This window comes from Glycine soja, chromosome 10 (assembly GCF_004193775.1).
Source record: "Glycine soja cultivar W05 chromosome 10, ASM419377v2, whole genome shotgun sequence".
NCBI classification, from domain to species: domain Eukaryota; kingdom Viridiplantae; phylum Streptophyta; class Magnoliopsida; order Fabales; family Fabaceae; genus Glycine; species Glycine soja.
This window is the reverse complement of record NC_041011.1, coordinates 44,950,990-44,964,037: the sequence shown is the minus strand read 5'-3', so window position 1 is coordinate 44,964,037 and position 13,048 is coordinate 44,950,990. Positions and strand designations below refer to the sequence as shown.

The following is a 13,048-nucleotide window of genomic DNA, read 5'->3' as shown; positions in this document are numbered from 1 at the left end:
GCAAAATGTTAATTATGAAACTGAATACAAGGGGGGTATTCTAATCCATAATTAGAGTCTTGCAGGCTAGATCAGAGGGATAAAGAGAAGCAAACTAAAGGCTTATTGCACCAATTGAAAAAGGAACATTCAACATTATTCATCTTGGCCTTAAACCATGTCCATGATCTAACTTTTATCAAATCTAGAGCACGGTGGAAGTTAAAAGTATGACCCTGGAACACAATACTGTTATGCATAATCAAAGTAGACCATACCACGGAGTTACAAATAAGATTTCATACAGAACACAACTTTTTTTTCCTTTTAAAGATAAAGCTAAGATAAACTAAACATAATGAACAGAAATATCATTTAGCAGAATTCCATAAAAACCAAGCAAGCATGGTCTACATTCCAATTTTGATTTGTCACTGGACAGGATATTAAATGTGATGACTATCTTCCTCAGAGGAGAAACAAAACATGCAAGATATTCCCTGTATTTGAGATAGAATTCCTCTTTTATGCAAATTAACTCTAGTTGACAAGCTATCCAAAATTACCCCCCAAAATAAAGCAAACACTTTGAGAGAAACATAACACTTCAAAATAAAAATAAAAATGGGGGGGTGTGATTAGAGCAAGTTACCTGCCGGCAGTTGAAACTATATGCATCATATCCTTCGGCTAATTCAAAGCAAGGAGAGATTTGTCCCTGTCAAAGGATTCAGTCCCTTTGGTCAGTACCGGTGCAACCCACGGGACATAATTTTGTAATGAATAAGAATAATAATATGTACATAAATATTTCTTTTGTATTATTATTTGTAATAATTGTAACCAAAAAAAATATTTGTATAAAATAAACTAAATTAATTGTTTATATCTTGAAACACATAATGTTTATAGAAAAAGACTACAATAGTCCATTACAAGAGCAAGACATCCTCTGTGCAATTAGAATTATTCAGATTTGAAGACCAGTGGCCACCATGTTTTAGATATTTTTGTTCTCTTGAACTTTTGTGTTTCAGTTATAAAAATCAAAATCATGAAATCGGATAAGAAAGAAAATGACGCCGATTTCGCTTTCTTCTCCGCGTTTGGTTTCAATAATCATTGCGTGGAGGAGGCGCTGCTCCTTCGAGCCGTGGTTGCCGCATTCTCCCTTCAGGGAAGTGGACGCATATGCCGACGAGTTTGGAGACGACGGTTCAGGGGAGTGGAGGAAGGTTGGTGACTGACGGTGGCTTTTTGTGGCGGTGATCGGTGCTAACTGGCCTCAGATGACGGTGGAGGGAGCGACCGGAGAGGGACGGAGATTAAAAAGAGTAGAACTATGGCGTGGAAGGTGTATAATAAAAATGTATGTCTTAGATTTTAATCTAATGGCTATTAAAAATGCTTGGATCACTTAATAATGTAGGGACAAACATGTCAAATACCTAACCACGATTATAAAACATTAAACTGTTTAATAAGGTCCCGAAGATGCTATCTGCACACGTTCAATATTAAATTCATGTATCTAACCGTCAAGGTCACTGTTCATTTTTGTTTTTTTACCATCAAACACAAAGAAAATTCCTTGATCAAATTCCTTGACATTTGATCACAGATCATCATAATATATGTTAAATTTATTGACGATAATAACTATTTTAAAAGTTATTAAACTTGATTTTTAATTAGTTGATAAAGTAAAAACTTTTATACAAATAGTACATACTCATCAAACTCTTTGACAATTTAAGAAATTGAGTCTATGAACATATTACTGGAAGTGAAAATTTGGTACAATGACCAGAATTTATCTCACTCAGATTATGATGAACCTGAACAAAGGGAAATAAAGACCTGCTATCTTTGGAAATCTGAATTCTTTGTTTACCTAATTAGAGGCAGAGGTCCCACATGGCACATGACATTGTTTCTTTGAAACAAACTCAAGTCTCGCATTAATGTCTATATATTGCTTGTAATAAGTTGAATCATTTACTGAGAGTTATCTAAATATACTATAAACGACAAGCAGAAGCTAATAAGCTTATAAAAAAAATATTCTTAAAGATACATTTAATGTAAATGCCAAATAACTTTGACAGCTTACCTTCACCTTTATAGTTCGATAAAATATTAGTATTTCAGAACATTGGTGACATTCATCCTGAGCAATCATTATAACAAAAGCCTACATTGCTCATTACAAAAGCTCAGGATTCTGCATCAGCTTTGAGTCAAATTCAGTCAAAACATTCAGAAACTGAAAATATATCTCTTACAAAGGACTTTTAAATAAAATTCCAGTTCCTGAACTATATACATAACATAAACTAGTAGCAAAAGCATAGGGAAAAAGAGATTATGCAATTAGAACACTGAATATTAAGCATCAAGGGACCATGAAACTCCTGAAACGATACTGTAACTATCGCTTTTCATCGGTTTTAACAGGAGCTTTATCTAGGTCGTCGATCTCCTTCCTACTCTTTACCATACTCCATTTCTTACTATTGAAATCTAGTTTGTCCAAGTCCTCTGCGATCCCCACGTAACCATAAAGAATATTCTCCACTTTGTCTCCCTCATCTGTCTCTCCCGTGTTGCAGCTTTTAATACCTTCAGATTTTACTCTCTCATATTCAGCTCTACTGCAATTATTATCTGAAAGATATTTATGAAGCCTCTCTGCATCTCCCAGCCCACCAAACGTGCCAAGGAATTTCACCAATACAATACTTTGATCTGCAGGTTTCCCTAAGCATAATTTAATTCTTCCTCTCACAAAACCTTTGCCTGAAAGTTTAAAATAAATAAACAAAAATTGCCCAATGCACAGTTTTAACAAGGCAACAATTAATGAGTAAGTTCCAAGGAGGAATAAAAGTTTCATGATGTATAAATTAACATGCATATTCCAGTGGTTGATTTATGCTTATAATCAAACTAAGTAACATTTGGTTCATTATAAATTATGTTTTAAGTTGAATAACTACTATAAATAGTATCACAACATCTAAAGACAAACTCACCTCTTAGAAAAGCCTCAATTGTTTCCATGCTTACAACCTTCCAGTTTTGCGGATTGTCATCAGACATCGATATGTTATGGATGATAACAATAGGAGGCCAAAGAATCAAATCCTCCTTTTGAGCCAGAGCTTCTGCCTGAGGCAAGACCTGGGGAACCCAAGTTACTGTATCTTGAGGAACAACAGTATCCCATCCCATCAAAACACAAATTGCTTTGTGAAGACCCAAGTGCTTTGCTCTCAACCCAGTCTTATGGGACATAAAAGCATGAGTTACTAGGCGTTGAGTGTCCATGAATTCTTTCGACGAGCTGTTACCATTAAGATAAATGGGACAAATAAAACATGTTATGAGTTGCAAAGCATAAATTACACTTCATCTTAAAAAACAAACTTGCATTATGATTTTTTTACTCAAACATAAAAGAGTACAGAAGGAATTCAGAAAGATAGCAATACACTATTTTCATCAGAATGTAACAGACAAAAAACGGCAAGCATTAAAATAAAATAAAATTTGGTGGTAATTTTCAAGACTAATTAACCGAAGTCAATCAGAAAAAAAGATAAAGAACACACGAGAATATCATAATATCCAACAGTTATCAGAGAAATGGTAGCATATACCCACTTGCATGCCATTGACTTGCTAAGAGTACTTCAGATTAGGAACTTTTTTTTGTTCAATCATAAATTCCCTAAAACATTAAAATAATTATAAATTTAAATTCCCTAGATTAATGTCTACAAGAAAAATCATTAAACCTCATTGTATAGAATTCCAAATTCCTAATCACTACACAAATGCAGCTTATCACTGTGAACACTTGAAGCCTGCATCCTCTTCCTCTAAAATCTAAAACCCAAAAATCACAGCCTTAGTTTACCAGGAAAATCTATCTTCAAAGCCAGTAGTCCTCAAAGGTCTAGACAATTTTAAGCTACCAGTGTTCTCCTATAATTACTATGTCATGACAAGTCAGAGCAATCCTTTTTGTGGCTGTAGATGTTAAGTCAATAATTCAAAATCATTTACCCTTTGAAGATCAGAATTCAGAAGCCACACAAATTATCTTGTCTCAGGTTATCATAGCAGTCTTCCCTTTCTTCCTAAAAGCTAAAATAAATACCTAAACAAATTATTTACATTTTGAAAATGCAGTTAGATGCCAGTTCTAACAAAGGTTCTAACCTAAGGTACCTAACTTCAAAATCATGCAACATGGAAGAAAATTTTAATTATAACTTTCACCATCATTCAAAAGCAAAGACACCAGTTCAGAGCTTTGAGACTCATGTTCACCCACAAAGCAGTTTACCATATGTTTGGTCCTATTGTCATGGGATTGGTGCTATTCAAACCGTCCACATATCTGCCTTAATAAAGTACAACAATTATACAACCAACATGTTTTACTTCCAAAGTTTGGGAACCTAAAACATGATCCCTGGAATAATAGCACATGTACTTGACTCCACCTGTGAGTTAAATACTAGAGGACTCCTTATTCAATATGTGAACAGAAGTGCTCCATTTAATAAAACAGCATAAAAGAAAACAGACCTTCTGCCACATACGATGCAGTACAAACTACCCGCTTTTCCCTGGTCCTGGTACCTTCTTTGCACATATAAGTTCAGATTTAACTTCTTGGAGTACATTAAGAAATTTTCATGTACCATTTGATTAAACTCCTCGGAGCCCTCAGTTGGGTCAGATTCTGCAGCACTTATCCAATCTTCAGATGATTCATCATTAGCTGCATGTTTATTCTCATCATATCCATGATACTTTTTCCAAACTTTAGGCTGCTTTTGAATTGCATTTCTCTTAGAAAAATGCTGGGGTTTATACCAATTTGAAGAACTAGACTTTGGGTGATGCTTTATATTTTGATTGGAATACTTCCGAAATTGAAATGAATGCCTTTGTACATGTTCCATAGAACCTTGAGGTATAACCCACTCATCAGATGGAAAATCTTCTCCATTCTCCAACTCATCATATTCTTTCTTATACTTCCTGTATATCTTAGGGTTAAATTCAACATTACCAGATGAATACAACATATCCATATCTTCGTCATCTACCCACTCTTCACATTCATATGCATCTTGAAATTCTTCAGTTGCACCCCATTTACTTGATTTTATTGTTCTCAAATCATGCACATCTATTTCATCATTTGCATTGTATTTTCTTTTCATAAGTCTATCTGAATGGTCATGAATGCCAAGATCCTGTCTCATTTCCTGCACCCTGACACCTTGTCTGTAGGTTTCTGAATTATGTTTAGACAAAGGTGGACTTTGAAATCTTTCTTGCTGGAGCCCAGGACCTCCATCTCTTCGAGATTCATATTCTGTTCTTAAATTTGGTAATCGATCAGCCTCAGGTGCACCCAAATGTGAAACTTCATAGTCTTGTGGCATTCTCTTCCCATTTTCAAAATGACTATATCCAGATCGCATATAAGCCTCACCTTGAATCGATGCAATTGATGTTCTTCTCACATCATGATAGTCAAAATACTTTGGCTTCTGTAATGCAGAATGATTGTGTACAATAGCCCTTCTTTGATTGCCATAAGAATCTTCACTCTTACCTGTTCTATGTAAATCTGGATGTGGAATATAAGGTCTGGAAAATTCCCTATTATCATATTCTGTTACAGATTGCTCATAGTCCAATCGACCATGAGGAGCTATCCTTCTAGGTAAATCATCATACTGATACAAACGCTCATCCTGTGTTGCTCTTACCTGTAATTTGTAATTAAGATAATCCTCACGCTCAGTCCTGGTAGGACTAAACTCACATCGTTGGTGACATGTCATATTCCTTGGCCCAATTTCAGGACCTCTAACAGTGTCTATAATTGCCCTTTGCCCAGTAAACCCTACAGGTTCTGCAAGTTTCCTGCTGTTCCTTGATAGATCATAAGATGCAGGTATACAGATGCCATCACCATGTGAACATAGAAAATCACCCCTTGACATTTCTACGGAGGAGCCTCCATAATCCCTCATGTGAGAAGGGCCTGCAAAATCCTTAGCATAAGAGGGAGATACAGCAGAATACGAAACATCCCTAGCATGTAGTATAGTTTTTTCAGCCCCACTGTGGGATTCTGTGATGGGCATCTTGTCCATAGGTGGACCATCTCTGTGATGTAGTCGCTCATGCTCAAATCTCCCTGCTGGCACACCCCTTGGCGGTGGAGGCAAGTGCTCACTAGCTTCTTCATACCGTGTTGTCACGCTTACACCCATATCTGATGGAATAGACCGATATCTATAGGATCCTCCAACTTCATTTTCACGTACCACAAACTTCTGATCCACCATACTACCCTGCCCACCACCCAACCTGCCCTCATTCAAGTCCTTCTCTCTATCAAGGTATACGCGCTTTCCATCCAACTTTCCATCATCAACAGAGTAATCCGTGGTTTTTGACAACTCATATCTTGCTCTCAAGCCTGGTGGTGGTGAGCAACTTCTATTATGGCCAACCCCATCATCAAAGTGTGACCTTTTCCTCACTGGTTCAGCAGGAGGTGACCTTGACCGAACCCTAGCACTCCTTCTACCACCACCCACGTGCTGCCATTCATAGTCCCTCCCTTCAAACCCATCAGAAGCCCCTTTGTTCCCACCACCACCACCAACCCTTCTCACCCCATCCACCTTCAAAGGACTCACCTTCCTCTGCTGCACCGGGTCCGACCCATCTCGACGATTTCTCCGAAACGGGTCGGGTCCCGATTCGAATCGGTGCGGTGCACCGTGCTCTTCCTCGCGCCGCCTATTATATTGCATGCTTAAATCAATAAACAAACGTAAACCCTAAATACCCTCTTGGTCGAATTAGGTAATTCCCAAACGGGTCTTAGGAGAAGCGAGAAACCCTACCGATGCACAAACCCTAACCCTAGAAATATGTTGACCTGAGATTATTGCAGATAGAGATCAAGCAAAAATCTATGAAGCGACCAATGAATGAGATGAGATTTATTGTTGTTGCCAAACCTTTTGGGGAGAAGCGCGAAGTTGCATCGACGCAGAGACAAGATGAAGAATCATAGCCAGTGTTTGAGTGGGTAATTTAGGGATTGCTGTTTGTAATAGTAAGTAAGAAAAAGGAGAAATTGAGGATTAGAATTGGAAAGAGGAGAGAGTGTTATGGATAGCTTCTTGCGTGAAGCACTGAAACTGAAACTTCAAGGTTGATATTTTGGATTTATGGTCTTTTCGTTTGTGCTCGACCTGGTTATGGTCAAATGCCAAATTTGATCATTGATATGGTCTCAGTCTGCAGGGTTTAATTAAATTACTAACTAATTATTAATTAACAATGAAAGTTTATTGGGTTAGTTCAGTGTATGACAGATTTCCATGTGGACTTAGATGGCAGTACATGGTCTACTTGCAAATTAACTACTCTAATTAGCTAAAATATACTTTGTATAGTATTTAGTGTAAGATACTTTTTTTAACAAATATTATTTAATTGGATGTCACATCATGCTATGCACTGTACAAAAGTTGGCATGAAGGTTAATTACATTTTTTTATTCAAAATTTTTAATTTTTAACAAATTTTATCACAAGTTAATTTAACTTGAAAAAACTTATAAATTTTATCATTTATCATTTTATTCTAAACACAATTGTATTTTTTTCTCAATTTTTTTTTATAAATTTTACATGAAACTTTTTATTTTTTTGCAAATATTATTCCAATTTTTTATTCTTTTAAAAATTTTATTCTCAATTTTTATATTTATTAATGGATAAATAATGAGATTAAATTCACATTTTCTTAAAAATTAAAAGTAAAATATATCAAATAAAAAAGTTAAAGATAAAATTTACCAAAAATTAAAAAAAGCAATTAAGCTTATATACAGTAATGCTGCCAAGTTTAATTAGGTATTTTGCTGATTACCAAACAAATTAAACAGTTATTTTTCTATAATCTAGTTCGTTTGTTGGTGAGATATGTTAGTTTAATCTTATCTTACACTAGATAATAATAAGATGTAATATGAATTATGTTTAAATGCTAAATTTTAAATGATGTTTCGTTAAAATCACATAATTTTTTAAAGGTTTAATTATTTATTGGTTTTTATAATTGTACAAAAATTACTTTTTAGTCCCTATTAGTTTAAATGTTAGGAAAAGAGATAAATGATATGAAGAAGGATTAAAACAGATAATTTTTAAGACTATAGTAACTAAATCTTTTCTAAAAAAATGACTTTTAATTTTTTTTTAAAAAAGTATGAAGTTAAAATAATTAAATACATAAGACTTTAAAATTATATTTTTTATTCAAAGGATTCTTAAAAATACTTGAGCAATAATTATTTGATTTTGAATAAAAATTAATTTATATTTAAGTGTCAAAATTATTATATATATCTATAATAATAATAATAATAGGCTGAATAAAAAATTATAATATATATATATGTGTGTTATATAAATTAATACATTGCTATATATTATGTTATTAATTATTATATATATAAATTAATATATTTCTATGTATTATATATAAATTTAATACTTGTTGCATAATAATATTATATATAAGTTTTTATAATATTCAACATATTATATAGAGAGAGAAAAGAGAGCGAGGAAAGTCTGACATATTATTTTTTAATCCAATTTCTCTCTTAGGATAAAAAAAATAATATTCTAGACAGATAATAAGATGAGAGATTATCAGATAATAAGATAAAAGATATAATAATGTTATGATATTCTATTAGTTTAATAATAAGAAATTATAATATGATATAATACTTATAATATTTTATATGGACTACCAAACGAGTCTCTAAAAGAGTAAAGGTTCTATTTTAAAATTAATTGGTTTTAAATGAAGGTGTTGGTTTTAAATGAGGCATGAAAGATTTTACAACAACACCCCATTCACATATACCTACAGAACTATGCAATATACTGTAGAAACTATGGGAACATTGCAAAATCCTTCAACAAACCATGGAATCAAATAGCATAAATAGGCTGTGGGTTTTGACAGTAATTAGCTTTGAGTGAAACTGTTTAACAAATATACTGATCCTACTGAATTTTTAAGGACTAATTAGATCCTTGTGGTTAATTGTTCAAAATTGCAGTTAGATGAAAAACCTAATTAAAAAAATATAAATTCAAAAATAAGTAATAATTTAGGAACCTAATTGAAAATTGTCAAATAGCTAGGAACTTGTAGAGTAATTTGAGCAATTGAAATCAGTGGCAACTTGTAACACATTTTTATTAAAAGGAAAAAAAAAACTACATGTAAAATGAGAGACAGAGAGCAATATTTAATAGTAGCATTGAGTGAACTATTTTGAAGGAGTGGATTGTTAGAATCTACACAACCCATATGCTTCTAAATTCTAATGGAAATAATGATCTATATTCAACAAACATGACAAAGTTTGGTTAATAACATAGAAGAGGATCTAAATCCCAACACATCCAATTAACAAATTGTAAGTAATAATTGAACGACTGCAGATTCATTAGCCAAACACCAGCAAAACCTTGCCAACTAAATGGTATTTGTGTTCCAAATTCTCTTTTTGTCCAGTTTAGAAAACGAAAGCTGTTTGCATAATGCTATTTAGCTATATTCTTTTATTTATTTACAATTGTGTCTTGTTTTATCATAATAGTTTTAAGTGGGGCTACCTTAATCACTTGCCATGTAATTACCATTATTTCGAGAGATTAGTATATAGCTCTTTATACCTTGAACCTACACACATAAAAAAACATTATTCAGTGCATGTTTATTTTATTGTTGCAAACAAACTTTTGGGATAAAATGAGGTTTGCAAAAGCATTCAGACCTTTCCTTTTGTAAAACAAAATTTGTGGACTATTAGATTTGTCTTGAAATTTGTGCACCGTATTTTGAACGGAAATTCAAACACAGCCTCAACCATAGAGTTTTAATAATTATGGTCATTTCTAAGTTCAAATTTACTTAACCAAAATGAAAAGTGATTCAGAAAAGTTACATGGTATAGGTTTCCCAAATGTATCTTATGCATGAAGGAATGTAAGTTGGCATCCCAAACACGTATATTGCTTTCCCATTCAGTCTCCACTCTGCCTTGTCCATTATCTGACTTTGGATATAAGATTGCAACTTTGCAAGTGCCTTTTGAAAAAAGCAAAGATTCTAAAGCATATCCGTTTGACAAACAACACAAAACCACATCATAATCCATCATCAAGTGTTTGTTCATTGTGGATGCAACATAATATTAATTATTTTCAGTTTTACTACAAAAAACTTGAGTGCCATTATCATTTTATCAGTGGCTCTCTTAAGGAATCCCCGGGAAATAATAATAATATTCCTCAAATGCATCCAATATTTCTATTAAAGAAACAAATTTCTCATAAAAGCAAGGGGCTCCTGGTAGTGTCTTTACTGCATTTAGAAGCCAAGAGAGAAGCAGTTGTTGAAATGGGAAGAAAGAGTATTGAAGTGAAAGCAACACAAGCAAGCCTCAGGTTGAAATAAACACAACACAATAATTGGAGGAGCAACTTTGTGTGGAAGCATATGGGCCTAGTTTGTAGCAACAGAGAGGAAATGCAGAAAATGAAGAACCTTGGTAGCATTGGAAGCAGTGGGAGGCTATCAGCAGAAGAGTATGAGGATGAGGAGATTTCAAAACTGGCCATCTCCACATTTCAATCTAAGGAAGAGGAGATTGAGAGGAAAAAGACGGAAGTGAGAGAGAAAGTTGAACTTCAACTTGGTCGTGCTGAAGAAGAGACTAGGCGCTTAGCACACATTTGGGAAGTAAGTTTCATCACAAGGACAACATCATTTTCTTTTTCAATGTTATAAATAGAGATAATTTATAAAAAAAATTTGGTTCGATAAAGTGAAGGCTAAGTGATCTAAGTGGATTCTATTCCAAGATCTAACAATCCCCAAAGTAGCTTGGTGTTACTTAAGCTAAAGTTCTTGGGCATGATCATCATTTTTTGTACAATGTAGACCTTAGTGTTACTTCTTAGAGTTACTATATAATTTGATACCTGAAACTGACATCTTGTTTATCTTTAATCCTTGAATTTGTTAACTTGATCATATTTTAGTATTTTCGGAGACTAATTAATCCTCAAAAGTGTAAATACATATAATTTGATCCTGAATGTAATACTTTTTTCTCACATTTTGATTATATATTTGTGATGAAAGGACTAAAATAAGAACAAGTTAACACATTTGAAAACTAAATTATACAAATAAGCATTTTCAGGGACGAAAAATAAACATGATGTTACGTTCAACGATCAAATTATATTAACTCTACTTATTACCATGCTGTTGACAGCAGAGAGCTTCAGTTGTTGAAGTTAAATTCTAACATCAGTTATGCTAACCATCAATGTCACGTGTTGTTTTTGTCATATACAATACTAGGAGCTTGAAGTTCTGGATGATCCCATGAGGAAGGAAGTTGCAATGGTACGCAAGAAGATTGACTTGGCTAACAAAGATTTAAAGCCACTGGGACTTAACTTCCAGAAAAAGGTATAAAGTACCCATTAATTAGAGGCTCGGGGTACACAAGATTTTATCCCTTCGTTATAGTTTTGGAGAAAATAGTTTATACACTGATATTAGAAAGTTTTATACTATCATCTAATAACAAATTAATATTTATATTAAATTTTTTTACTTTTGTAATAACTATTAATTAGTTGACTGATTAGTACGTCGAAATTAAACTCGTAGTTTTGAGATAGAAAACTAATCATGAATCCCCAAAAAAAACACTTTGAAAATGCATAATTCGCGGTATACCAAAGTGTTAAAAATGACAAGAGTGAAAACTAATCTTTGATATTTTTCTGATAGGAGAAAGAGTATAAGGAAGCCTTGGAAGCTTTCAACGAAAAGAACAAAGAGAAGGCTCATCTTGTAGCCACACTAGTTGAGGTATAGTACTTGAACAGTTCGAATTTCAACGTTTTGATCTTTTCAGTGTCTTGTTATCGTTTTTAACTGTCTTGGTAACAAATGTATCTCTTGTCATATTTGAAATTTTATTAATAGATGCTGACGGAGAGTGAAAGACTGAGGATGAAGAAACTGGAAGAGCTATGCAAGATCATAGAGTCTATGTCACTGAAACAATAATTTATGTGTGATGAGTTTACTAGCTTGGTTTATTAAATTTTCAGTGGCTTGTGTTTAAATGTACTTACATTCTTATTTTGCAAAATGCCTTGTTGATTGAAGCATGTGAATAAAAGAAAAAGAAAAGTAAACTAATTTTTCACATTGGATTAATTGAAAAGAGGCAATCTGCAGCCAGACATTGCTAGTGTCTCTCATCTAAATCATTCGTCAAAATATAAAATCAATAAGTTATGCATGAATCTAAAAATGTTAGGATGAGATTATTTTGCAACATTATAATGAGAGGCATAAAAAAGTTAGCGGTGATAATGTTCAAATGTGTTTGGTATTTTAAATTATAGTCTACAATTATAAACTTAACAAATAGAATATTTTTTATGATAAACAAAATTTTAGATATTATGATTAAAAGTTAACAGTTTGTTTTTTTTAGTTAATTTTAGTTTTTCTATTTTATCTTTAACAATTAATTTAAGTACGAAACCAACCGCTAGATATCATGATACACAGGGCATACACTCGCAATTTTTTGTAGAACCAAATTCCTAACTCAAGCAGATAAAAAAAAATCTTAAATAGATATTCAAAACATAATATCCCAAAACATAATTTATAATAGAAGAAGAAAAAAAAATGCGGCGAAGCCAATTGCTCTCTAGGTTTTGAAATTTGCTTATATCTTAACTAATCATGAAATTGTAGGTTCGAACATGGCATAAAAATGTTGAAAATAGAAAAGCTACATGTCAGGATATTAATGAAGGTCGATGTACAATGAATCATGTATTGTTGGGGAATCATATAGATAGCTGTTTGTACTCTGCCAAAAGTT

The 13,048-nt window shown here is 33.1% G+C and overlaps 2 protein-coding genes across 3 annotated transcripts; one reads left to right on the top strand and one right to left on the bottom strand.

The window, feature by feature from the left end:
* Positions 1-2,057: 2,057 nt before the first annotated feature.
* Positions 2,058-7,338, bottom strand: LOC114372215. 2 transcript variants are annotated; one of them, XM_028329672.1, is made up of 4 exons: positions 7,047-7,338; positions 4,579-6,964; positions 3,015-3,325; positions 2,058-2,778 (listed from the first exon to the last, which is right to left on the bottom strand). In XM_028329672.1, exons 2-4 carry the CDS (start codon positions 6,834-6,836, stop codon positions 2,411-2,413), a joined length of 2,937 nt encoding a protein of 978 aa, XP_028185473.1. In that variant the 5' UTR covers positions 6,837-6,964; positions 7,047-7,338; the 3' UTR covers positions 2,058-2,410. The 2 variants fall into 2 exon arrangements, with proteins under 2 accessions (XP_028185473.1, XP_028185472.1); XM_028329671.1 differs by having other exon boundaries at positions 4,579-7,338.
* Positions 7,339-10,354: 3,016 nt separating this feature from the next.
* Positions 10,355-12,355, top strand: LOC114372216. The gene is made up of 4 exons (XM_028329673.1): positions 10,355-10,863; positions 11,494-11,604; positions 11,932-12,012; positions 12,130-12,355. Exons 1-4 carry the CDS (start codon positions 10,621-10,623, stop codon positions 12,211-12,213), a joined length of 519 nt encoding a protein of 172 aa, XP_028185474.1. The 5' UTR covers positions 10,355-10,620; the 3' UTR covers positions 12,214-12,355.
* Positions 12,356-13,048: the final 693 nt, after the last annotated feature.

Coding starts and splice junctions, on each gene's coding strand:
- LOC114372215 (XM_028329671.1), bottom strand. CDS start 6,836: ATGCAATATAATAGGCGGCGCGAGGAAGAGCACGGTGCACCGCACCGA. Junction 3,326..4,578: donor TGCATCGTATGTGGCAGAAG/GTCTGTTTTCTT, acceptor TAATGGTAACAG/CTCGTCGAAAGAATTCATGG. Junction 2,779..3,014: donor AATTGAGGCTTTTCTAAGAG/GTGAGTTTGTCT, acceptor TTAAACTTTCAG/GCAAAGGTTTTGTGAGAGGA.
- LOC114372216 (XM_028329673.1), top strand. CDS start 10,621: ATGGGCCTAGTTTGTAGCAACAGAGAGGAAATGCAGAAAATGAAGAAC. Junction 10,864..11,493: donor GCTTAGCACACATTTGGGAA/GTAAGTTTCATC, acceptor ATACAATACTAG/GAGCTTGAAGTTCTGGATGA. Junction 12,013..12,129: donor TTGTAGCCACACTAGTTGAG/GTATAGTACTTG, acceptor TTTTATTAATAG/ATGCTGACGGAGAGTGAAAG.